This window comes from Orbicella faveolata, unplaced genomic scaffold (genome assembly GCF_042242905.1).
Source record: "Orbicella faveolata isolate gen_17 unplaced genomic scaffold, um_ofav_v1 contig_48, whole genome shotgun sequence".
NCBI classification, from domain to species: domain Eukaryota; kingdom Metazoa; phylum Cnidaria; class Anthozoa; order Scleractinia; family Merulinidae; genus Orbicella; species Orbicella faveolata.
In genome coordinates, this window is record NW_028301578.1 from 14,705,205 (window position 1) to 14,731,767 (window position 26,563).

The window sequence follows — 26,563 nt, forward strand, 5'->3', positions numbered from 1 at the left end:
TTAATTATTACTCTCTGGCAGGGTTTGTACTCTTTAAGCTTTCAAAATTTCATGACTTTCCATGACCTTTTCCATAACCGTTCCAAGTTTTCCACAGTAGTATCAAAACAATCATTTATTTAACATATTTTCCAGCATTATAATGGATAAAATACATGCTTGTCTCTTTTTGTACTGAAATTAAAGCCTATTTCTGATTCGTCAGTTATTTTTTTTAATCTTTTTTTTTTTTTTGCCTTTTTATTCTCAGAAAGTATATTGCTTTTTGATGGCTTTCCATGACCCTTGCTTAAATTCCATGACTTTCCAGGTTTTCCATGACCCGTGCAAACCCTGTCTTGTGTAAGCTGTTTTATTTGATTCTACAGCGATGAAAAGAAAAACGTATAGTGGTAGAATCTTGCTAAAGAACCCACTTGAAACACAATATCTTACCCCTTACCAAAAACCCATAAGGGGTTGGAAATTTGGCTTTAAATATTAGGCCCCAACCACACTAATGCATTTTCAAAAGTGTTTTCATTTCGAAGAAAATGAAGCAACATATTTTTGACCTCACTAGCATTTCAGTTTTTTTTCTTTTTCACCTGTCCACAGTAATTCTTTTTCATTCTAAAATGCATATTTTTTGATACATTTTGCCTATCATTCCACACTAAAAAACACGGAAAACAGTGATGGAAATGACAGTATCTGACTCTTCTTTCATCACTGTTTTCAAAAGCCTCTGTTATCACCTATACACTAGAAACTGAGCATTTTCAGCTCTACTTCAACACTGTTTTCATCAGTGTTTTTGGGTGTTTTGGTGTGGATGATAGGCAAAAACACATAAAAAAAGTATGCGTTTTCATTTGTGGTTGGGGCCTTAATCATTACGACAGGGTCCATATCGATTAACCCACTGCATAACTGAATGATATGAAATCTGCAGAGTGGGTCAATATGGACCCTGCCTTAATGATTAAGACCCCATTCAGTCACCGCATAGACAACACCAAAGAAACTGATTTTTTTTAATAAATATGCTTTATTTACAGTTGAAGTTGCCACAATTGTAATAAACGTCTCTAATGCATTCTTATCTCTCACGTATAAAGAAAGTAACTTATTAAACAATAAATTATCCAATTTATTTTTTCAATGCAAACGCTAACTGCAATAGGAACAATTTTTTTTTTACTTATAAATACACAGAACTGATCGAAATGAATGCAATAGCAATTTTCTCGTTTAGAGTTAAAACCAAAACAACTTTTTCGGCATGGATGCATCGGGAAAGTAAAATGTTAAAATGTTCTTTGTGTCTAAAAATAGGCCATCTTTAAACAGTTCTTAAATCACGGTCTTTAGATCTTAAATTCACCGAAGTTCAGCATGTCCTAAACCCAATTTCTTGAGTTGCTCTTCATAGCCATCTATGCTTCTTTTCATAATATCCATGCAAGGGCCAAGAAGTCTCTCAAATGCATGGACATCGAGAACTAGGAAAAAAATTTAGTTCTATTAGGGATTGCAATAATAGCATGTAAGCTTACATCTCCCCCTTCACTCCAGTTCTAGGCCAGTCTGTCTTGCTAGGAAAAATATCTTCTGCTTCCAAGCCCTTCCCCAATCAAACTTGTCCATATTAATAACTTACCAAAGCCCTCAGAGGATGTAAAATCAGATAGAAGTACACCCACACCCCCCTCCCCTATGTCATTGTGTACCCCTACCCCCCCCCCCCACCCTTTGCCAGTTCAAGAGCAGGGTTTGTGCACCTTACATGAGCATTTAATATTACCAAGAAATCTAAAATCTGAAGTCAGCAGAAAAAGTTGCCCAAGTACTCCCTAATCCTACCTGCACAGACAAGGTCTCCAACTGCATACACAGAGGCTGCACGTGGTTTATGGGTGACAAGAGCCAGTTCACCAAAGTAACCTCCTTTAGTGCACTGTGTCAATTCCACTTCCTCAGTAGGGTCGTCCTAGATAAAAAGAAAAAACATTCAAAGCACAAAACCTTTAATCTTGAATTTTTGAAATGTTCCACAGAAGTCATGGAAAATTTCAATTTGTTAACCCATTAACTCCTGGAGCTTCAGCCCAAAATGCATTTTTTGGACATTTTGGAGATTTTCAGGCTGGATATGGGCGAAATTAGCTCCAATCTACTCAAAAAGGCATTCGCAACATGACAGCTTGTCTTTCTTTCCACTAGCATTGCGTTTTACGACATTTTTGCTCGGGCATGCGCAGAAATCAAAATTTTGTTTTTGGACGAGAAAGTGACCTCATCTTTAGGCTTTTCAACCTTTTCATTTATATATTTATTTTATTATTTTTTTTTTTTTTGCCTTTCCTTTTTCTCCTTTTCTCCTTCTACTGTGCTTGCTTCCAGTATAAAACATTCTGAGAAAGCATCATCGAGACAGCCAATTTTTGCCATGGAGTAGCCTGTGTAGTGGTATGAAATTTTGCTCTGAGATTTTCACTCAACTTTTTGAGCATTTTTGTGCACATCTCAGGCTCCACTGGGCCTAACACTCTGATCTGGGTATCATTGGAAAGTTCTTTTCCTCCTGCAGAAGTTGAGCATAGAAGATGCCAATTTTGGTCAAAGGTGATGACGTCAGAAGAGGAAGAAAGGCCAAGGCTCGTCACAGCCAGTTACGGCCGGCACAGGAGTCAATGGGTTAAAATATTGACTTGGCTCCAACCAGACATAAGGGAATAAACATGCAAATATTTATTGATCCCTCAACATGTTTATAACTTCAATCAGTTTTACCCCCATAATCCTAGGTGGTCAAGTCAGAATTGTTAAATAATTATATCAAACTTTGACTAGAATAGGTTATGAGAACTTGCAAACACAAACTACATCTGTAAAACACATTGTAGTCCCGAAAACCCATACCTGATTGCGTATCCTAATTGATCCCATTCCACTCTCTACAAAGTACATACAGTCTGCTTCATCTCCCTGCAAAAATGCAACTATATATCAACACAGTCAAACAATACATTTCTGTTGCTGCTTGTCACATCCTACTGAATTCAGTAACAAGCAAAGAACATAGAATAAACTTGGGCATGTCAAAGACTCACTGTCAACTTGAATTTTTCAATCTCAAGTAAGCAAAAATAGAGGTCTATTTACCAAGTCAAGTAACAACAGAAATGACTTATCAATCAACTTCTAAGTTCTTACCTGAAAAAATGGGTCTTGGTTTATTAGGACAGATCATTATTTTTTGAGATGGAGGGGGGGGGGGGGGGGGGGGGGGAGTTTCCATAAACAAATTCCTGTACAACATAAACTGCTCGAAAAAATTCATGCAAGGAGAGCAATGGGGAAAAAATTTTGAACAAGTGCTACTATTCAGGTCCTGTGTTTGAATTTATAAAAAATATTGCAAAAGCAATTACCCACCCTAAACAATCATGCCCAAACTAAAGGCGAGAAAAAAAATTCATGCCCCAGAAAAGTACCCAACTCTCACCCCCCCCCCCCCCACCCCCCTCCCCCAACCCCCTCAAAAAAATAATGGTCCATCCCTTAATGGAATTTTAAGGTGTTTACTTAAGGATAGTCACACAACAAATGGTCAATAGGAACTCCAAAAGGCCTAATGCCTACCACCAGCTGAAGTAGGCTGCCTGCTATTAGATTTGGTACATTGACAGTATCCTTGAACTGATGATCACTTTCAGCATCTCTTAGCATCTTACCTGTTGTATCACACAATCTCCATCTTTAAATTTCTTGGATACTAATGCATCTGCTAGGTTCATCCTCTCATACTCCTGTTAACAAACATTTAACACTTTTTTAAAAAACCCACTATTTGAATGCATACAGTTCAGCAATAAAAAAAGGAATTCCAACTAATGGGTTTTTTTTTTACCACAATAACATCTTAAGCGTAAAAATACTTCATAGCTCTCATAGCTCATGAATGGCCAAAAAGAACAATATAGGCATGCAATGCGTGAAAAAAGTGCACTGCACTGCGTACAAAACATGTCGGCTAGAACCCTTGGCATGCACTGCAGGCTCACAAATCTATCGGGGAAACAAACTTACTGTGATCTCCTTCAACATGGGAACACTTTCCAGTAAAGTCTCATGAACTTTTCTCTGAAAAATAAAAACAAAATAATTTTAAAAAGTCACTTCTTGCACTTAAATCAACCATTTTCCCAAACTTAATTCCTATCTTCACCTCACATTTTTAAACACACTTGTTTTCACACCCAGTTGTCAATTTGTTTATCACTTTCATGATTAGACTGGGGAGGTCTATTTAAAGAAAAAATCTTACAGGCAAGAATGAAGTTTAAAAAAAAACTGGAATATCTGACAGGGTGAGGGTGAGGGTGGGGGTTCAAATGAAAAGCCCTTCCATGAAGACCTTCCATGGGAAGGGAGGGTATGGATATTTTCTGGAAAAGGATATTAATATTACTACCATTGTTAATAGTACACTTATACTGTACAACTCCAGAAAATTTTTACCTTTTTGGCTGCTGCCTTTAATAATATCCTTCTAAATGTATTTCTGTCCTGTTGAATGACAAAAATAAAACAATATTAATTTGCATATTAATTGTGACCCTACAACAAACTTTCTGTAGTAAGGAGCCATCTAAAATCAAATCCCAACAACAACAATATACATACATACATACATACATTCAATATTCAAAGGCACCCTCAACTTACTTGTGTAAACTTAAACCTAATGTTTATTTGAATTTACAAATTTAGGACCAGTGGAAATTGCAGTGGGAATTCTACATTTGAAATCCTTACTGTTAAAAATAAAATAAATGTTCAAAATACAAATCAGGAACTCGCGCAGATCTCTCATTACTGTTTCAAAAATTTTAGTAGATAGGCAAAGGACCCCCGAAAAGCAAAAAGAACCCCCAACTCTTTGGAACTGGGAATCCTAAGGACCCTTAACTATCAAAACTAGTGGGACCACGACTGCACATGTGCTAAAAAAATCAAACTGTCAAAGTGATTCTCATCCAAAAGTCAAGATCCTTACCAGAGCCCAGAGAACTCCTTCTGAAGTTGCAACTATTGTTGCCGCCCTACAAAAAGAAAGGTACTGAGCTTGCAGTTGTCGCATTTTGCTTAAAAGGAAATTAATGTCAGAGTGTTTACAAAAGGCGTTCGAAATCAATTACCTTGGTGTGTTATACATCAACGCCAGTTCACCGAAGCTTCCTTTCTCATTGTATGCTCCCACCTGTCATGAATCAAACCAATCAAAATGAATATTTAGTTCTGTCAATGAATGTTTATAAACCACAGGAACGTGCAGGTGCCAACAGAGGAAGTTCCTCTACCATGAACAGGCCTGCTCAAGTACTAAAATTCTGCTTGAATTCAGCATGGTACAGTTGAGTTGTCATACTGCCTGCTATAACGTAAATGATTACTGTGAGCTTTTACGTAAGGCTGCTGAGATGATTTTCTATGGCTGAAGTAAACTTAAATGCCATACAATGCTAGTTGAGAATCATTAATTTTCATTGTTTTTAAATTTCAAACATACTCTATCCTTTGTGTTAATTTTTATTGATTTTTCTGAGCCCTGCCTGAATTCTACTGCAATTCTGCTCAACTGCAATTCTGCCTGCAGAATTCCAACTGCAGAAATTAGTGAATCGTGTTCAAAATTCTGCTCGCAAAATTGATCCAAGCCTCTTGCTAGAGAGCATTATTGCCATAGATTCACCTATCTGACATGAAAGACAGACGGAGGAATTGTTCCTACTGACATTACTTAAACAGCAAAATCCTGTTTCAAATGGGAAATAAAGCATGCAAAATTTCATTAGTCAATAAATTTCAGTATTTTAAACAGACACTTGTCAAAAATCAATATACCACTGTGGGCCCTCCTTTATTGGGCCCAAAGTATTAAAGTAACCATATGATTATCATAACTGCTTACCAGTTTATCTTGGCCATCAATTTTCACATAAATGTCATAGACTCCCCTGTAAAAGGTTTACAAAGATTAGAAATAAAAAATCCACTGAGCTTTGAATGAATCCATGACCTTATTACTCAAGTGCAAAATTGCTCCCCCAGTGAGTTATAAAACCACCCGAAGAACCTTGAAGGAGCTCCATGTCATTATGTATCTAATTGAGTACTTTCTAGTAAGATCAAGGCTGTGGTACATCAAAAATTACAAGGAGCAAAGAGGTTGCTAACCATGAAATCCTGGGTGTCCAGCACTTATGCTTATATGAAAAAAGTGAGTTTTTCCAGTCACCTAAATGCAAAAGTGAGTAGCCTGTGTCACCTGGGTGCTTCTAGAGCACAGCCCTGAAGGTGCAATATCATGTTCAAATTGAGGGAAATCTTAGATTAAAGATTGCTAAAGTAGCAAAAAGTAATTAAAATAAAAACAATAATAAAAGAAACTGGACTAAGAAAAGTTGATATCAGCAAAGACTGCAGCAACTTATTGGTAAACTTGAAATATTTGGGCTAATATTTTTAGACTGTGACATCCATGACAGTTACATGTAGCTCCTTCAAGTCATAATCCACAAAATGCCACACATACCTGTCTATAACATAAAAGTTGTCGCCATCATCTCCTTGATCTATAACATGATCTCCAGGTTGCACTTTTCTCTCAAACATAGCATCAAGCACTTCATTTAGTTGTTCCTAGAAATCAATGAGTCCAAGAGCTTTTGAATCAGCATACAAACTCTCTTAAAACCTGGTGTTTTACTGTCATACTGTCCCTGTAAAAAAAACAGCCTTCCTCTTTATGATCTGACCTAAGACGCAACTGACTCAAAAATAAATATTTTTATAGGGACCACAGTTTGCAGTTAACACATGAACCCATCAAGAAATTCTCATAAAGGTTGCTTTTTTTGGTAAACTTTTTTCTTTTAAAACTTTGGCTTTTGCTACTCCCTCCCCCTTGGAGTTTCCAAATAACCTCCTTGGGATGGAGTATGGTTTTTTTTTGGAACTACCCATTGAATTGCTATAATTGCGATAACTACTGAATATTTCAGATCACACAGCAAGACACTGCAAATATTGGTTTAAGAAAAGCTTTCACAGTCAAAACTTACTGGATCAACATTCTTAAAAAGCAAGATATTCTTGACTGCATCATTTAAACGTTTCCGCTGATCATCAGTTTTGGGGTAGACAACCTGGATTTGAAAGGAAGTAAAATTTAGGGAATTAAAGAATTGAAACAAAAGTGATATTATGGTCTATTATGCCACAGGACTGTCTTAGAGGCTTTACGATTTGCAAAAAAATTTCTCAGGATTAAGTACCAGAGGATGGTGGCTGGAATTCAGGCTAGTCTATAACAACAGTGGCCACTGAATTACTGAAATTCAATAACTGCTAGGATACACAAATTATAATTGAATATTTTAACAGACAATGCATCTAAACACTTTTGTACTTGAATTTTAATGATGACGATAATGGCGTTGATAGCTTTTTACTTTCAAGTTGTCAGTCACACAATATCACAACCAGCATAAGAAACGTATTAACATTTAAAAGCTAATTACAACTAGACGCCACATTCTTTCAAAAAATATACTTAAACTATATCAAAAAGTTGCTGCGTTTTAATTTCATGACTAACTTGCTGCGGGCGAAGATCTAAAGATATTTTTTCCCCGAAATTGATCTAATCTCTTGCAAATTAAATCACCAGAACCAACAATGGAACAAAAACCCGGCTTAATTTAAGCAAAATAATGTAGATTTCTTTGCATCCAATATACAAACATAACAAGCGTAAACGATAATTGACTAATGCCTTACTGACCGGATTCTCGTCGCCTTCCTCGTCCGAGTCGGGGTTCAGTGGTTCTGCACAAACTGAAAGAGATAAGCCATCAAACAATTTGGCCGGTTATGAAAATTACGTCTTGTGCGAACGAATTCTCTTTCCCTTTTCACTGTTAGTACACTTTCATGAAAGGTCCGAGGGGCGTTTAATCTTCCATTAGGTCATAACGTTTAACGTACGAATTTAAAGCAACATAAAAAATATACGCGAATTAAACGCTCACCAGGTAGCAGAGTTACAATCAAATTTTTCACGCATGAAAAGGACATTAACATGACGAGAAACGAGCAACAAAACTACTTGCACATTTCGTAACTTACCAGACTGGCGCCTTGCATAGCGGTTTTTTGGTGGTTCTGAAATATTCAAAACAAACTGATCAGTTAGAGAAGTACAAGAATCAACCTCTACAGAGTTTTCTTCGCGAGATAAACGTTTTAGCGAGATGGGCTAAATTCAAATCGCACGCCTGCAGTTCTAACTGCAGCAAGCCATACTCTAATCTGAAAGAACAGAAGCTTTAAGTTTAAACAGTAATCTATAGTTAATGAGATACAAAGTTCTAGAAGTCGCAAAAGGTGAAAAGCTATTGAAATATACGCCTGAAGGGTTCTTGAGATCCTTCCGGAGTATCGAGACCTTGCCGATCGCTACCATGTCGTACGGGTGACTTAATTTAGCAGCTTTGAACAGTTCATACCAATTTCTTCGTCGTCGTCTTCATCATCAGAATTACCATCTCCATTTACTTCCTCATTCTGAAAGCTAACGCCTTTCGATTTTCTTTTTGTTCCGTCCTTTGAACGCTTTTCTTTCAATTTGAGTTTCATAAAGTAATTGGCTGCAAAATCGACGATATCGTCAGGTTTCTCTTGCAAAACATGAACCGTGAATTCTTGCAGGAGGTCTGTGAAGCCGGCAGGCAGTTCCAAATCCATATTATCTACTTTGAAGTTCCTAAAATAGTTCACTAACGCCAAATGCAACTGTCTATTTTTGTAGCTTTAACCGATAACTTTCATCTCTAGTATAAGTGATTGAGCTGCCGTTGTTATGAGCAAAATACATCTGCGGAAAGATCCTGGTTACACGGTCACGGCGCCTGCGTGATACTTTGGCGGCAAACGTCATTCAAGACAGTGAAATCACGAAGACAACCAATCACGGCGCTGAATTTCATTAAGCAGCCAATCATTTTGCGTGACTGTCAGTTTGTTTACTTTAGCAGGGTTTCCTTAGCAGTAAACAAGTCGTTTTGAAAAATTAAGGCTACTGTTCAAGTTGTCTGTACTTGCAAATAAAACTGAAAAATATTATGTTATGCTCTAAAAGTTTGTCAATAGAAATAAAAGAAAGTGACCATTTAACTTTGCTGTTATCGAGTGTCCGTTTTCTGTCATTAAGCAAACTGTTTGAACGAATTTTGCGCCCTATATGCGCTGCCCATGAACTAAACGCCTTCCAATTTTAAAACCTCTTTTCGGTGAATAACAATTCTATCGAAATATCGACGGACAGACCGAAAGAAAGTGACTTTTAGTTTCATTGTTTACTTCTTTTGACTTACGCCAGAAAGTGGTTGCTTGGTTACCTATGGTTACAGATGGTGTTGTCGGGATTTTTAATTCACAATACTCTGTACACATGTCATGCAAATCGCAGACTATATGATCTATTGTATATTAAATTACCTTAGAATGTGGATATTCTTTCAGTGAAGATGTAAGATAAGATAAATGACAAATCGCGCTGAACATAAGGCTCCATCTATCTGATCAAATAATGAAAACCGTAGCGACTGAAATGCATGTAAACTGTTCCTTGCATGCGACCGGCTTAATTTATGATTTAAAATAGTTCGAACAGCAAAATAGCCGGTTGTCATAGGAAGGTTTCAAGACGTAAATGACAAAAAAGCAATAATAATTCTAATTTAGACTTCAAAGATTACTTGACAGTAGTTGTCACGGCTGTCTTTTTTGCATGAGTCGTAGATCGGAAAAATCGGACTCAAAATTACCGATCTAAATCAATCGCGAGAAGAAATTGACAACGCGCGGTAAGCAAGATTTCCTTAATGCGACCATATACTACACAATACGAAGCACAATGGCCGCATTTTTTTGCCAAGAAAGTTCAAGAAGTATTTATTCTAAAGTAGCCTTTTTTTCTTTGCCATCAATAAAGACCAACTGTTGGGCGTTGACTAGTGCATTTCATGTTCGGCAATTTGTCATATTACTCTCTCTTATTTCCATACACTTAAGTATTTTAATTCGTACGCTTCAAAGGTGTCGCAGCTCATTTAGATTTTAAATCCAAACTTTCCAGCATAATCTCGCTAAAACTCCAAACCACCCACGTAAAGCAATGAAAATGCCTAGAACCGCACTTGACGAATTGAATGTGCATGTGTTTCATGGTAATAATTATGGTCGCATGATTTCTGATCAAACGTCGACGTTTTCTTTACTAAATTTTTTTTTTTTTTTTTTTTTTTGCGCTTTTTTTCACGTCCAAGCAATACCATAGTCGAGACACTGGGCTTATGAAAGACTACCTATAGTCGCAACACTCACTATGTTCTTAATATGTGCTTGCTCTAAAACAACAGAATAAACTGTCGCGTCGAGCCACCCGGTCTAAATTAATGTATCTTCGCTGTTTACCAACTGGCTTCTCCTTGGTTGCATTAGCGCACTAAAAACCATATGGTGAACTCAACAATATTTCTTCAAACCTAAAACTTATAACCAGCTTTAAGTTAAAAACGCGTCAGAAAACAGTTCCTTTTCCTTTTCTTCTTCCTTTTTTTTTTTTTTTTTTGTTTTGCTTTTTCCCTTTAGCGGCAACATTTTATAAAAAAAGTTCCACCCGAGCTTGTAAGCTTACTTTTTCCATTATTAATCAAACCAGAACGCTGCCGAAATTAACAACTTCTTTGCTTAGGCGCACGACCAAATTTGAACTTCTATGTAAGACTGTCTACTTGACAGGTAACAAACTCGATGTTTTTGAAAGCTTTTATCTTATTCTCAATAAAGATATGCGCCTAATCGAGCAATTTCGAGTCGCGTTCGAGAACTCCTCTTTAAGCTTACATTCGGGTCGCCGCCTGAACCATAGGGAAGATTTGATTTGACCAGACCAGAAAATTAAACCGCGCTAAACTTCATAAGCTACAGGTAACCGAACCCACATTACAGTTCGTTCTTCGTTAGTATTAAGGTGTAAGGTAGACTAGAATCCTAGAAGCTGGGTAGATATTAGAACAATTTTATTTTGCAGTACAGAGAAAAAAAATAGACCAGTCTACCTGGAGAAGATGTCAGCTCGTCGTTGTAAGGTGTCGGAGGTGGCGGTTGCGAATTTCGATTCTTTTTTCCCCACGGAAAGAACACTTTTTTCATTCGCTTCCAACTGCTACTGTGGGCCATCATTGACAGCAAGCAGAATTAAATAACCAAAGAAATTCCCGCAACGCACCACTCTAATCCTGCGATTTCTTTAGTTGACGAGGGTCGTAACGTTGGCGAAGCGAAATGTCGATTTGCTGTTCCGTCAATATAGCTTGGAAGAGTGCAAATCCATTTTAAATCCCAATCGGCTATTTGCGGTTTGTTCGAGTCCTATTGTTGCCGTTCAGCTGTCTCTATTATCATTAAAATAAATGCATCGCAGACGATTTGTGAATCTAGTTAGATGCGACTGGATACTAATGGCAAGATATGTAGATTATGTAGTCATTTACAATCACGTCACTGACAAGCAAAGTCAAAGAAGCCAAATGGTGCCCAGCTCTCAAGGCCACTGAGAATAAAACTTTTCCTTTTGACTAAAAAAACTTTTTAGATAAACGTTTTCAAAACAGTTTTACAGTCATTTTTTGTTTCTAAAAGTAACCAGAAAAAGTATTATCTTATCGACAAAAAGATATAACAAACAAAAATTTCAAGTGATTTTTGCGGTATGTCTGCTACACGTGCGTGTTAACACTTAGAAGGCAGTTTAAGGCTCTCCGATTGGCTAACAGAATTCAATTGATAAGCTATGTGTCAAGTAATTTGGTATTCAGACTCATATAAACCGTATAAGCGTATTCATGTTCAAGAAATATCGTCTACAAATCTAATTCACAAGTATTAATTTGTAGTTTATTTTTCTTTCGGTGTTTAATTTGGAATGTATTGCCAAAACCTCAGTGACATATTTAATTCTGAAGTATTGTAAAACGAAAACCATTTCCACCACAGCCATCGATTTTGTTCACTGTAAAGCGCTTCTAGGAAGCCATGAAATTATCAGAAAGCGTTTGATAGCCGCTTGGTTTTATATCTGCTCACTGAAACCGTATTCTACCGACCGCCGTGAAAAGAATAGAATAAATATGTTCGATGAGATAACTAACAAGGCACAGCGCTGGTTTTAAGCAGACAAAATTAGCAACCGTGCTAAATATGTATTGTAATTGTTAGCAAGCAGATAGTTTTCTCCTTCCATCCATCCCTTTTATTTCAAATCGTTTAGAATTTTTCAAACGACTCGTTTACTGTTTCAAGGTACGTTTGGCTTTGTTTAGAGTTATTCTAATTCGAGAGAGGGTCCTGTGATTTTTTTGAGTCATATAGGACCAGGTGAATTGTTAAATGTGAATAAAAACTCTGTTTTTACCAGTACTAATTTATTACTTTTAATGTAATAAACGGTTCTATAAATAATTACAGCTGTAACGTGTAATAGCTCTTGCTAAATTATGCATCCCACTCTAGACCAGGTATCCCCCGTCAAGCATACAAAGGCGCCATCTTGCTGTTGGAAAACATGGCCGAGACCTGGCCGAGAGGAGGCTGGCCGGAGAAGAGGTAAGTTTTTTTTTTCCGTGACAAAAATGACGTCATACTTTGGAATGTTTGAGTCCGCTGTATTTCCGCGGGCTCAAGAAATTATCGATGTACATTGAGTCTTGGACAAGTCAAAACAGTATATTTTAACGACACTGTGATAGAAAAACATTAAAACAATTAAAGCTGTCGTACAGGAAAAGTAAATTGAACACGAGGCAAAGTTAGCAGCAGTTCCGGAGCGAAGCCTGAAACGTCCGTTTTCGTCAATGAAATCGGAACTTATTGTTAATTAAATTTTCCGGCGCAGATTTTCGTTTCTTTTCCTAAAGGCATGTATAAAGTTTTAAAATACAATAATGGTAAGGAAAACGGAACTGTCGGTGCGAAAGCTGTATCATGTGACTAAGATTGTGGCGCAGTTCTTAGTCATGCATAGGGTCTATCGAGTCACGTAATGGAATAGAATCCTCAAAAAAAAAGCAACAGAAAGAATTATTAAATGTGAAGAAATGTAAAATGAAGGCAATTTGAGTATCGAGAGGTTTCAATTGTTTTTTTCTTTCTGTTAACTTGAGTTTCTATGTGAGTGTGCGGCTGCTAAGTACTCTAATGTACCAAGCAGGGTAAATATCGATCATACTCGAATTATCACTCAGTTTGAATTTGAGTACAGTTAGCAAATCACGCTTATATAAAAGTACAGTTCTAGGTAAAAAAAAACGTGAAATTTGGCTCACATTATAAACGAGGGAGTACAGAATTTGTTTTCCCTTTCTTTTCTGCACCTGAAAAGCTTTTTCCTATCATTAGCGGGAAAATTTATTTTTGAAATAATTTTCGTGAAATAAATTCGATTGTTTTTCTTGAGTGGAGAAATTGTTGTGTGTAAACCTTAGCATTTCTATTTCTTCCCTTACGAGTCTTTTTTGTGTTGATTCAAAATTGTTTTCTTGGTTTTCATTAAAAGATTTTGAAATTAATTCATGTTGTGAAAAGCAATCAGTTCTTAGTCGCCGGCGGTGTCAACTGAAATCCTTATCTTCGAAGATATAAGAGCAAATTGTCAGTTAAATTGAGACCGCAACACCTTTTCAGTCTAAATTACTAGCTTTGCCGCTGGAGTGGCGACGAACGGTCCGCGTTTAAAATGCTTTGTACTCGATCTGTTGTTGTGTGGAATATTTTCCACGTTTGTATCTCTTCTGGTCACAGTTTGGCAAACAAGGCTTGCTGTTTATACATGAGTCACAATGGAAAGGTAAGATAGTTTGATTTTCGTGTGCCCAAATGCCTCCACAAACCTGTTTTAATAAGCGATGATTCTGTATTTGCATAATTGTAGCACAGTTACAAAATCAACCGCGCCACGCGCAAGGATACCCATTAAAAACTTCACTCTTTTGTCTTCGTACGTGGCTCGTGGAAAAGACATTTTGTATCGAGCAAAGTGAGTGTTCTTAGGAAAGTCGCTTTTGGGCCTGTAAAATATCTGAAGTACAGTCTAATATTTTCACATAAAAAGGCTTCAATTGGACGGCAGGTTTTCATTGTAGGCTTATTGAAAGGACAGTTTACAGAACGGAAGTTTGCTCAGTATCAACAAATTGAAATGCGTGCCCAGCTGAACAAAAATCGTTCACTCGACGGACAATCGAAAACGACCGACTTTGAAACTCAACGAGACTTGTAGAGTACGTGAGTATGGGTAGAGCATCAGCTTCATTGGCTGAACAGGAAAAGCTACGACTGAGAGAAAATCCAATTTTGTTCATGTGCAAGACCATGTTTGTCGAACACAGTTATACAGTTTCAAAAGTAAAGAAATCCCTTTTCACTGAAATCAAATGCAAAAAATCCAGCCCATGCACCACTATAAATTATTTGGTTGCAACATCTTGTCTTAAACGAATTGAAAAGATAGCAGTTTAATCAGTAGCCGTTATAAAAATAGACAGAGGCGCCGGTTTGTAGAAAGAAGTCTCATTTTCTCGGCCAATTATAACAAAGCAGACGATTGGCTGACATGAGCTTAGGGTCTGGCTGAACTAGGAAACATTGTTGGGAAAACATTGTTGCATATGCAAATGTTTCCAAGTTTTGGAAACATATGTTGCGGGAAAAAAAATTTGCTGCTCGGAAACAAGAAAATGTGTTTGCCTCGGGTCAAAAACACTTTTGCTTGCCAGACACAAATTTTGCTTCCGAAACCGTGTTTCCCAGCTTTGCCAGCACGAACGCAATGTTCACTAGTTTCCAGTGCTGCTCATTAAAAATGTTTCCCAGGAATGGCGAGCATACAACAATGGCTGACGGCGAAGCCAAAGTAGAAAAGCCAAACGCAGGTCATAAAAAAGGGAGGGGATAAAAGGAAACGGATTGTAAGAACGAGAAGATAGAATTATACATTACCTTGTGTGAGGACGGAGCCTGTTTGTGGGATGTAGCTCATGAAGAATAGGACAAACAGGAAGTGTCTTACTGTCAAATACAGGTAGATGTACAGATGCCAGAGAAATATGGTATCGCAAAGGACGATTACAAAAGCAAAGCGAAGAGAATATACAAAAATTCTTCCCCAGACTTCTTCGGAAGTTAAGTCAGTTTATTGGTATGTTCAAGCGTGACCCTTTGTTCAGTCCGAAACAGCGTTTCCTTGTTTAGCCAATGGGGCCGCAAAACATTTTGTTTGCTTCCCGCTAATTTAGCCACCCTGGAAACGTAACAAGAAACAATGTTTCCGCAATAATGTTTCCTAGTTTAGCCAGTCTTTAGAACACATGTTATTTAATGTCTCGTTGAACATTCAGCATGAATATACGCTATATCATATAGTTTAGGAATCAAACTAAGTTGAAAATTCATCAGTGAAATTTTTATGAGCATATTTTAATTTAAAGGGCTAAGGTTATGTGAACAAAACAAACCAAGAAAAAGCAATTTAAATACTTTTTTGACGTCATGACGTACACGGCTATTATACCTTCATCGTTTTTCGTCTTTGATTTTTAACAGCGAGAACACAGAAGAAAAGAGAAAGCTTTATGATCTACCCGGGAGCCTTATGTGCAAGGCGTTGATGTAAACACTATGGAATACATTGAAAGTGGTTTTCATTCTTTAGTACGCCCAACGATCCTACAAAAATAACCTGAGCCCGCAGTATCCATTTTGTAGTCAGAGATCTGTTATCGCCCATAGTCATATACCGCGTACACTGGAGTCTCCGAAAACTTTTTTCAATAATTATTTATAACAATTATTGATTCTAGGTGGAAGAGTAGGCTATACTGGGATAACCGAGCACAAGCCTCCATTTCTTTTGATATGCAGGCTCTTCCTTGCTTTAATTTCGTGTAAAAAAGAAGACAGAGAAATCTTAGACCTGCTAGCTGCTCAGACATTTATCAAGTTATTCATTAAGTTATTTATAATTTATTAAGTGGTCCACGTTTATTACAACTGATAGCCATTGGACGCGCAACGTGAAAATTGTCAAACAAACCAACCACTTCGTCTGTTTCCGACGGTTGACCACAGTTCTCCATTCATGGTTTCATTGCGGTCGGACGTTTTAGGGAATCTCTAAGCGGATTGGACAATAAACTTGCTAAACAGGCTATCTTTTGTCTAAACAATACCCACCAGTCATATTTTCCTTGGACCAGTGTTAATCGGCTGACTATAAGAGAAACTGCTATTTCACTCCAAATATTTACAAACACAACTGTAACGGTTGAAATATAACGCAGGTTGATTAATTTAAGTTCTCAGTCTGGTAGGAGAGAATGTGATGAAGTGGAAAAAAATAATACTGTAGCTAGTTCATGGATCCTCCTGAGCGTAATTGCTGATTTCTTATTGGAGTGTACACGCTAAAGCACTTAATTATTCCTTTTGTGACTATTGTTGTATTTGTAACAAAGAAACTGCGGTGTTTTCAGTGATGTTTTCGAATAACAATCAGCTGGATCAACGGATGTTTGTCAGGATCATTTAGACAATATACAGTACTTGCACTACGGCGCAGCAATATCGAATTAACGAGAATTAATTATTGGGCTCGAACAAGGCTTTAAAACGGTATCAGAAAACCATAAAATTTTTTGTTGCCTATCGCGACTTTCGCTTAATCGATTCAGAATTTGATAGCGCCTACTGGAGAGGGCGTATCTGACAATTATTGCTAAATGCATATTTATTTCCATTTCGCTTAGAACAAATCACAGTAATATTATGAACAAAAATATATTCAGGTTGCGAGCCGTCTGCAAACATTCCGCTTCGTATATATATGTATCTCATTTGATTGAAACTAGAACACACACAAAAAAACACGAAAAACAGGCCCGCAAAACGACAAAATAAAAGAAATTACTAAATCCTTTTATCATATAATTCGTACCAAGATCAGAGATTGTAAAGCGTTTTCATTCGAACCCATGGCAGTGTGATCAATAATCGAGAGCGTGAGATTTACAAGACACCCTAATCAATTTTAGGAGTCTATATGTTTTTTTATTCCACTTTGCTCTGTATCGTGATATCTAGTAAATGCTAACGGTAAACACACGAGGCAACAATTCTTTGTGCTAAGTCCGCTTATAACTAACAAAAGTAAACACGGTTTCATATATATCTGATAAACGCAATATTTACTCACCCGCTCCGGGATCAATTTCAGACCATTTGAAGGATGGCTTGTACGTTTCGGCCAAATTTACTCTATGTGTCTGGACCGCCATTGCAATAAGATCACTTTCGCTGACCGTTTATAAACCTGCTTACAACTGAATTTCGTTCGCGTTTGTTTAGAACATAAGCCTATTCGTCTGGGGGAGGGGTCAATTAAGGATTACACGCATTAGTTTTGTGCAGAAAGGCTATTTTGCATACACCTGTAGTCTTGTGGCACGTTCAGGCTTTTGGTTTTGTTTCCGTAACGCTAGTTTTAAATCGTCAAATGCGCAGATGCTGGGTAAGGTGACAAGATTTATCGAACGTCCAATAAACTAAATGTGACATTATTTCAACGTACTGCATGCGCTTGTAAAGTTCCTGAAACTGCTCGTTAATTCAGAAGCCACAATCCGCCGGAAAATGAAAGGATTTTGGTCTGTCTCATTGCGCGACAACGTTATGTATATTTCCCGATTTTAATTTCGGAATATTTCCCGACTCAAAATGTTCACGTTTTTGTATAATTTCCGCGACTGCGGCACCAGATTTTCTCGATTTTCGCAAACGTTAGAAAATTTCCTCAGGGAAGGCAATGTTCCTACGACTGGATTCTGAGATAGCTCTGGCCGAGTATTCGAGTATTTGGTCAATGATATCATTCTTTTGCCACCAAAGCTGAGTTTTAATCGGTGTTTCTGACCGTTGCATGCTGTTTCAGCAACTGCGATCGAAATCATAAATTCGCACGTCATGCAAGATTGCATTGAACCGAGGTAAGCAACCGGCTGGTACGTACGAAGGATAGATCATCATATGCATTCTAAAAGTTGCCTTAAAAATGTACAAAAACGGACTCGAAAGATAAGCCTCATGGCTTTGCTGGAGATGATGGTCTGACTGAGGGATTCGAAACAAATTGTATCTCACTTTAGCGACCGTATTCAGGAAAGGAAAAACGTAAAGAAAAGGTTGAAGGAGACTACAAGAAAAATAGTGTTACCGAAATCAAGTTAGCCTTAAGGACTGGCTAAACTAGAAAACGTTGTTGTAAAAACATTGTTTCTTGTTTTGTTCCGGGGTGGCTAAATTAGCGGGGAGCAAACAAAATGTTTCGCTGCCCCACTGGCATCAGAAAAACAAAAGGCACGCTTGCGCATTATGGTAAACTGACTTCCGAAGAAGTTTGGGGAGACTTGTTTTTTTTGTTCCAGAGCAGGGTTCCAGGGCTTGTTCTCTCATAAATTGTGATCTCAGAATTTTTTCATTTGCTTTGGTAATAGTCTGTTCTGATACTAGATTTCTGACATCTGTGCATCGATTTGACAGTAAGCCACTTCCTTTTTGTCCCTATTCATTTATTTATTCTTCATAAGCTAAATCCCACAAACAGGCAATGAGTAACTCTATCTCCTCGTCCTATTCAGGCTAACCTGAGCGCTATTCAGGCTAAACTGAGCGTTATTCAGGCTAACATGAGCGTTATTCAGGCTAATCTGAGCGTTATTCAGGCTAACCTGAGCGTTACCTGATTCAGGCTGACCTGAGCGTTATTCAGGCTAACCTGAGCGTTATTCAGGCCAAACTGAGCGTTATTCAGGCTAACTTGAGCGCTATTCAGGCTAACCTGAGCGCTATTTAGGCCTAAATGTCCATAGCCTGTAGTCTGCAAATGTCATACACTGACCTGAAAGTGTGGAAGTACTGCGCCTTTTCCTTGGTCGGTATTTACAATGTGTAGATCTTTCGCCTGTAATAGGATTCCTGCTGAAAAAGGAAACATACGGTTTCCTTTACTCACTTTGCGAAGCAAGGAAAGCCTCTGCTCCAGCCACGACACTTTCCAAATTAAGTTTCTTCCTCTTTCTCCTTCTACGAGGTTGGAAATTACCAGCCAAATCTGACTCGATGGCCGACCGCCATTTTGATGCGCAAATCGGTTACAAATTGTTATCCCTAGTCGACCATAGAATGATCGATACACAGTATTTTTCAGACGTTTTGACAAATGATCTGGGAAATGACTCGTCCCAGTTTTCTCGCCAGAACGCTCCGTCCGATTCGATCTCGCGCCTTCCACGCTCCCCGCGCATGAAGCGTAAGACACAGGCTTGCAAGTCAAGAGAAAATAAGTTCGGAGTAAAAACAATACGCCCGCGCGGTATATTGTCGAGTAAATCATTTGCAATCGATCCTGTAATTGTCTGTAAACATCAATGCAAATTATATGACGACATTTTGGACAAAAGACTTCACCACCAGTCACGCAAGTTTTTTGCTCCCGTCTTTCCGAGATAGACGAGAAAAAATTACAAATCGGGACCCGCGGTCTATATATATGGTTGGCACTTACAACTCCATGGCAATTGTTAAAAAGCTCATTTATGCCAGAGTTTGGCAGACTTGGACTAATTAAGCTACCTGCCTGGGTAATTCATGTCTGAGCATTTACTAATCAGCTTTAGGAGAATTTCTTTTTATCCGATTAACAGCAATCTTTGCAAGTTATTTTGTAGTTGAGTTAGTACAGTTCACGTTTCATCTTTCGCTTGAAAGTAACGCGGGAAAGTCAGCCCATTACATGAATGAACGCCGACGATCTCATGTGTTAGAGAATGAATTGGCTAGATACTGGGTGTACTGTGCAATGGATTAGCTTCCGATCCAAGGGGAGTAGAAATACTTCTAATTGCTTCACTACGGAAACCAGGTAAAAGACGGGATGGCTGAGCCAATTTGAAGACATTAACTCTTTTTGCAGACTGACTGAAACTCTTCAGTATTTTCCTCAAAGATTACTCTTAGTTGTGGTTAATTTTCTGCTAGAATTTTACAAGTAACCCCAAAATTTCGGTCGGACATGCTATTGTAGTTTGTGCAGGTGAAAACATTATGTTCCAGTCTGATCAATGTATGTGACTGGCCAAGTGTCCAATGAAAAGGCTTTTATATTCATATGCTACACACGAGATCACACGCGCAACTCAGGCCACAAACCTGTGAGGTGAAGCGGGAAGACCCTTTGAGTACATTTGAGAACAATATACGAAAAAAACATTTACCTAAAAAAATAGTAGGCAGATCATGTGAAGGAGATCATTTGAAGGTTCCTGATTTTCGGGATCGAGGCCCTAAATTAAGTAAGTTGTGTGACACTGTTTTGTTTTCTATTTTCCGTGGTAAATTGTGTTTTCTCTCATCCATTTAGTCTCAAATGTCTTTTCACTATTCGCTGGGAATTTTGAAATTTGGCATCATCCACAAAATAATAGTCTGGCTTCGGCAAGCCGCAAAAATGGATCCCGCAAAATGCATTCCTAAAAAAACTTCCGCTAAACTTTTAGGCCATATGGAAAACTGTGTTGATGGTTAATGGGTCGCCAGCTAATCAGCTCTAAGTATGGTCGGTTTGACACTGTTTTATGTTATAATTGGACTCGGAAACATGAAGCACATATTAGTTATGGCAAGCTGAAAGACGATGATAAATCAACTGAAAATTGCCATTAATCTGCTGGGTCGCCACGCTGACAACAACGCCAAACATCCAACGCCAAACAGGTACGCATCGCGTACTTATGAAAATAACATACGATCCAACAAGTCACTGAAAGAGTAATGGGACCCGAATACTTGACGTGGCCATTTGTCATTGTCATCGCAAAATTTAGGACGTGTTTATCATTTAACTGGTCTACAGCCATGTTTTGGTATTGACGTTAGATCTCAGTAAAGCATCGTGCACCGAATTGAAATACCATTTCTGCGTGTACGATTTTCTTTTTTTCTCATTCCTGGGTGAGAAAGATCCGGTTAAGTTGGCCGAAGTTCTTGTTTTGAAGGGTTAAATATCTCAATTTGTTTCATGGCAAAAGATAAAATATACTATCTCAGTGAGAAATCCGGACAAGCGCCAAACGTCTCAGCTGATTGAGCTCATAATGACAACTTTTATCTCAGTTTCATCAGCGGCTAACTTGTGGCAATTCCAACCTTGAAAAGAGAAAGTGATACGTCATGATTCCATGGTGTGAAATGGCAACGTGACCACGAGATTTTCACCAGCTTGTTGAAAAAAACTGGTGAAGAAAGGTGCTATTCTCGAAGAAAAACAACCACAAATGAAATTGCTTCACAAATGATTGGAAATTTCACATATCGTCACAGTCTTTAATTGGTGTTTGGTGCGTTGAAAAAAAAACTTCTTTCAACAGAGCTATTACATTACTAGCGACGGAAGGGTCGGAAGCCAAAATATTGGATCTGACGCCTGGCCGGCAGACAGACTCCATTTGAATTGCATGGGCGACTTTCCACTTCCTTAACTCATGTTCGGCTCACTAAATTGATCGAGTTTGATTTATGTATATCCTCTGCTTTTGTCTCGGGAGTTTTGCTCAACTAAATACAATTTAGTCGATCGGATAATGGGTAGCGGGGGGGAGGGGGGGGGGGCAGAAGGGCTAGGGGTGTGATTCAAGATGGGTGCTTTCCTGTTCCAAACAGGAGGGCTATGAATGAAAGTGCTCCTTCACGCGCTCCAGTAATGGACGGTGGAGATTTTTAACTCTTAGGCCCAGCGGAAGAGAGAGATGGGGAAACTAGAAGGAGAGGTGGTGGGGGGGGGGGGGGGGGAGGGGGGAGGGAGGAAAGCGTGTATAACAGGAAATCCGATCTCCCTCACTTGTGTTCAACATCCACGAAACGGGGTCACAAGATGCTATTGTCAAGCTGTCACTTAAAACGGGTTGTTGACGGTTTACATTTTAATTCAATTTAGGTAGAGACGAACCAACAACTCACGCTCAAGGAAATGAAACCAACACGTGTACTTTACACGGCGGTTTGGCTGCTTCTGGCTGTGAAACTCGGTAAGTTTGTATTCTATGGCGCGTTTTTTGCACGCAGGCTCGGAAAAACAGGCGAACACGACGCGAAAGCTGCGCATGACTGCTGACTGTCTATAGTCAAGGATGTAACCGAACAAGTGCCTTTTTTCTGTCGCCGTGATCTCCAGGCCTTGTTACTAAATAAAATTACTTTTGGGCGGTACATTAGAGACGCCTTCGCAGGGAAGACGTTAGCAGTGGTCCGGAATATTTGAAACCCATAATCTAAAGGACATTAGTACCTAGCGGCGCCTTAACGCGCAAAATGTCGGAATGACACTAAATCATGGCTAAAGAGAGTATTAAACGCACGTCTGTTTGCAGCTTTGACCTCTTACAAAATCGTATTTTATTTTGGCTTAAAACGGTGGCTTGGCATTTTAAATTGGATAAATGTGTTCGTTTGCGAGCAGAAACACCTTTTGGTGTAAATTTCATTCGTGAGTTGCGCTGCTATTATCAGTTCCCTTATCTGGGTGCACTGTCAAGCTGAATTCTTGCAGGTACGTTTTGTCAGATCTTGTTCATCAACCGCGGTCATATGACTGTTATAAATGTCTTTCTTTGCCCGATTCGAAAGTTCTTTAACAAAAGTCATCAAATTATAACCTCTGTGCTGTTAACTGAACCAATTACACATGTCATAAGCAATAATTTAGAAAAATCGAGTCAAGCACCCCTTTTGGTTAGTGAGCATACTCAAGCCTGTAATTGAAATAGTATTGCGAGACAGCTCATTAAAAACTGATTAGAACTAGGCTAGTTCTTAAGTTTTACTGTTGAAACCATTACAATGATTTGCAATTGTTTTCCTCATTAAACCAGAAGAACACGGAGAAAGCTTCTAACTGTCAAATCATTATCTTCATAATAAAATGTGCTAAAATCGAGCGGAAGGACTTTGTACAACACCCGAATTATATTACTTGTGATTGAAACATCGACCTCACGATAGGCTATGAATAAAAAGCAATCAACGCTTTGTTATGCTGAGGTATTTTTTCGCTGATTTCTATCGCATTCCACAAACTACACTCCACTTTCACTGGTGAAATGTTTCAGAGAATAGAACTAAAGATTGCGCGCCAACAAAGTTTTCTAGCGCGAAGACTCCTTTTAGAGAGTTAACCAACTATTTGGTATTTTTTGGAAATTTCCTGGGCCATGTTTGAAATCGCGATTGATTTGTAATTTTGCCTGGAAGCTGTGTAAACGATCAGTGCCTTAATTAACTTGTCGATATCCGGGACGTATGTCGACCACTATCATTATTATTTCAGTGATTACATGAATGCATTCAAGGTCACGTTATGTGAATTTTGCAATGTCTGTTGTCTGAATTCTCGCGCGCTTCACTCGAATTTTCCAAAACCCTACAATGAAAGCTAGCGTTAGAGAAGAGAACTAAGAAACTTCTGTAGCTCTTAAAAACCTTGCTTTGAAGATTGCTCTCTTTACGTAATCATGGACCGTCAATCGATCAACGACGTGACAGCGATTGGAGAACAGGACAAAACTTCCTAAGGAAATTACTGAAAATTCTTTAAAAAAAAAACCGTACGTAAGGAGCATTTGGTTACAACATAACAATATTTTTCGATAGAAACGGCAGTGACAAAGGCTGCAGAATTCTCCATATGAAAGTTTCGCCCACGTTTTCTTTTCTCGTTCACGCAGAACATAACGATCAGCTCACAAAACCGTTCAACTTTGGCCTGCCTTTCCTGTCCTGTTTGCTGACTGTATTAAAACGGTGAAATCCATTTTAAATTCCATCTTTCTCGTTCGCTGTTTACCTCTGCGGATTAAAAGATGGGGGAGATTAAAATTGAAATGAAATGCCTCGCCCTGTGAATAGCTTTTAAAAGATTAAAAAAGATCCACCATAAAATCCTTTTTGCTGGAATGTCAGCTTGTGGCGTGTTTATAATCCCCATCTCTTCATTTCCTCACCACTCTACAGAATGTCACATTTGGAGAACAAATTCTATGCGCAGATAAAACATGCTACTGATTCAGTTTAGAGACTTAAAGGCTATGGTCATGATAGTATATTCACCGAGTTAACCACCCCTCTCTCAAGACATATCGTGTTAAGCACGGTGCGAATTTTGTGTCGTCTGGCTTCCATGCTATATGCTACTGTTTGAAGAATTAACACCTACGCAGGTTAAGCTCAAGTGAGATTTTACGACCGGTGTGGTGTTTAATGCAGAAAAAGAGCGACTTAGTAGAAATTTTTCCTTGCGGATCAAATTTTGGTGAAATATTCAAGCAGCACGCCAGCTAAAAGGGAGGTTTTTTAGTTTTCGTTCATACAATGGAAAAGTAAGGTCTACTTCGTCCGCAGACCCTCGAGACTATTTAATTAACAGTTGTCTGCTCAGTGACCTGGTCTTTGAATGACAGTGAGGCTTTAGGTGACCTTGTTTTGATACAGACCTCACTGCTTTTGTTGTGAAAATTAAGTTGTTCTAATGCAAACTAGTTTGCATTTTAATGACAAAAGCAGAGAGGTCTGTATCAAAGCAAGGTCACCTCCAGCCTCGCTTTCATTTATAGGCCTGGTAACTGAGCAGACAACTGTAAAATGGTCAACTGTAAATTTAGCAAGAAGAAACTTGGAAGGTGTATGACCTATACTCCTGGCCCCGTCGGTTTCGTTTGAGCTCTCCAACCAAAGAGGGAAGCTTAGGCACGAGGTGGGAGAGGTTAAATTCTGGCCTCGGTGCCGTCATGAAGTTTCACGACAATGTGATTGGCTGGGAAGGAGTGTCTTGGTACCAGACTGCAGTAACTTCGCTGAGACAGCAGTATCAAAATTCTACTTGTGAAAAAAAGGGAAGGCTTTAAACAGCTTTCAAGGTGAACAAATTAACAAGTAGCGTGTTCATCTCTCTAAGAAGGAACTCGTAACAAGTCTTCAAGAGCGACATTTTGCCGTTTTTTCCCCCACATATAACACACTTTAAGCTATTTTTTCTTTCTTTTCATAGCTCAATCTATTATGTGCTTCTCCTGTGGTTTTTCCGAGTCCAATGAAGCCAATTCGTCGAGTAGCTGTGAAGCGAACTCAGAAATCAAGAACTGCTCTGTACATCCTGACTTTGGTGACCTTTATGACTCTTGTTTCTCGCAAGTGGTCGTTGTTCGCGGCAAGACTAAAATCCACATCAAAGAATGCGCTATGTCTTGGGGTTGTGAAGAATTGGAAGAAATTTTATGCGGCGGGAACAGCGTGGAGGATTCGGAAAATTCTTCTCCAGAAAACTGCAGGGTCGAGTGCTGTAAGGAAGATTACTGCAACGAGAATCTCCTCAACGATGCGTCTGCATTCAATGGAATTAACTTCATGTCGAGCTCATCGACCATCAAAACTATTTTGTTATCAAGTTGCGTTGCTGTATTCGACGTATTCGGTTTATTAATACTTTGGTGAGTGAGTTCTACATATACTCTGGCGATATAAACGGCCAAAGAACTTTACAGCGGAGTGTTTACATCAGTGTGTTGGTATATAGCTTCGTGGAACCTTGAATGAAGGTCTGGGCGAAGTTCACTCAGATTATTTTAAGGCTTTATCTAAGCCAGTGATCATGAACTACGTTTTGTTTCCAAAAAGACTGAGTTTTGGGCCAGTGGTGTTTATAAATCCACTGTAGTTTCAACTAGCGCTGTCATGCGCATTTTCAGGGAGCTCATGCCCTGTTTTATGATTGGTCAATAGTAAATAATGAATTCACGGCTATAAGGTCTATTAATGGTGCCGTTGTGTTGTTTGATCAAAAAGGTAAGATGTAATTTTATATTCGTTACACAGTTTTGACTTTTAAAGCGTCTAAAGGTTATCAAAACGGCCTACTTCCTACTAACAAAGAGTTGCTTCTCCAGACGGATAATCGACTTAACAAATTGAAACTCGGGAGTGCGCTTCGCACTGACGGTCAAACTAAATCAAGACCTGACTTTGAGGACTGCGGAAAAGAAATACCCAACTTAAGTAACAGTCAAATTTCAGAGAGTGAAAGGATTAAGCTACAGTTCATCTGCCGGGTTTGTTTTATACATGTTATATTTACTGACAAAACAAGGAAACTCAAATACAAATTAAAAACGAAAACAGTAAATTACTGCTGAGTTTATTTTATGTCTGTGAAGAGTATTTTTATGCTTTCCGCTCGAGGTTTTCTAAATGGTGACACATGGCATACCCACAGGGCTCTTGCTTCTCCTTCTTTCCTTCCTATATTCGCTTTTTCTCTCCCTTCCATCTCCCCCCTATCTCCCAACCCTCTAAA

General features: G+C 38.5%; 2 protein-coding genes across 6 annotated transcripts; one reads left to right on the top strand and one right to left on the bottom strand.

Annotated features, from left to right (window-relative positions):
• Positions 1–205: 205 nt before the first annotated feature.
• On the bottom strand, positions 206–17,459 carry LOC110044753 (cAMP-dependent protein kinase type II regulatory subunit-like). 3 transcript variants are annotated; one of them, XM_089281396.1, is made up of 14 exons: positions 17,363–17,459; positions 8,179–8,214; positions 7,835–7,887; positions 7,113–7,196; positions 6,584–6,690; positions 5,960–6,005; positions 5,187–5,248; positions 5,045–5,090; positions 4,507–4,554; positions 4,075–4,128; positions 3,720–3,794; positions 2,905–2,970; positions 1,846–1,972; positions 206–1,484 (listed from the first exon to the last, which is right to left on the bottom strand). In XM_089281396.1, exons 1-14 carry the CDS (start codon positions 17,442–17,444, stop codon positions 1,363–1,365), a joined length of 1,008 nt encoding a protein of 335 aa, XP_089137522.1. In that variant the 5' UTR covers positions 17,445–17,459; the 3' UTR covers positions 206–1,362. The 3 variants fall into 3 exon arrangements, with proteins under 3 accessions (XP_089137522.1, XP_020605987.1, XP_020605986.1); XM_020750328.2 differs by lacking the exon at positions 17,363–17,459 and adding an exon at positions 11,175–11,549; XM_020750327.2 differs by lacking the exon at positions 17,363–17,459 and adding an exon at positions 8,559–8,988.
• On the top strand, positions 13,818–26,395 carry LOC110044754 (uncharacterized). 3 transcript variants are annotated; one of them, XM_020750330.2, is made up of 3 exons: positions 13,818–13,960; positions 22,157–22,247; positions 25,262–26,395. In XM_020750330.2, exons 1-3 carry the CDS (start codon positions 13,850–13,852, stop codon positions 25,702–25,704), a joined length of 645 nt encoding a protein of 214 aa, XP_020605989.2. In that variant the 5' UTR covers positions 13,818–13,849; the 3' UTR covers positions 25,705–26,395. The 3 variants fall into 3 exon arrangements, with proteins under 3 accessions (XP_020605989.2, XP_020605990.2, XP_089137525.1); XM_020750331.2 differs by lacking the exon at positions 13,818–13,960 and adding an exon at positions 19,936–20,086; XM_089281399.1 differs by lacking the exon at positions 13,818–13,960 and adding an exon at positions 20,499–20,516.
• Positions 26,396–26,563: the final 168 nt, after the last annotated feature.

What these genes read in the sequence shown, in the direction of transcription:
- LOC110044754 (XM_020750330.2), top strand. Translation starts at nt 13,850, where the DNA reads ATGCTTTGTACTCGATCTGTTGTTGTGTGGAATATTTTCCACGTTTGT. An exon ending in ACATGAGTCACAATGGAAAG is followed by an intron (nt 13,961 to 22,156) that starts GTAAGATAGTTT and finishes AATTCAATTTAG; the next exon opens with GTAGAGACGAACCAACAACT. An exon ending in GCTTCTGGCTGTGAAACTCG is followed by an intron (nt 22,248 to 25,261) that starts GTAAGTTTGTAT and finishes TTCTTTTCATAG; the next exon opens with CTCAATCTATTATGTGCTTC.
- LOC110044753 (XM_020750327.2), bottom strand. Translation starts at nt 8,796, where the DNA reads ATGGATTTGGAACTGCCTGCCGGCTTCACAGACCTCCTGCAAGAATTC. An exon ending in AAGGAGTTCTCTGGGCTCTG is followed by an intron (nt 4,555 to 5,044) that starts GTAAGGATCTTG and finishes GTCATTCAACAG; the next exon opens with GACAGAAATACATTTAGAAG. An exon ending in CAATTAGGATACGCAATCAG is followed by an intron (nt 1,973 to 2,904) that starts GTATGGGTTTTC and finishes CTTTTTATCTAG; the next exon opens with GACGACCCTACTGAGGAAGT.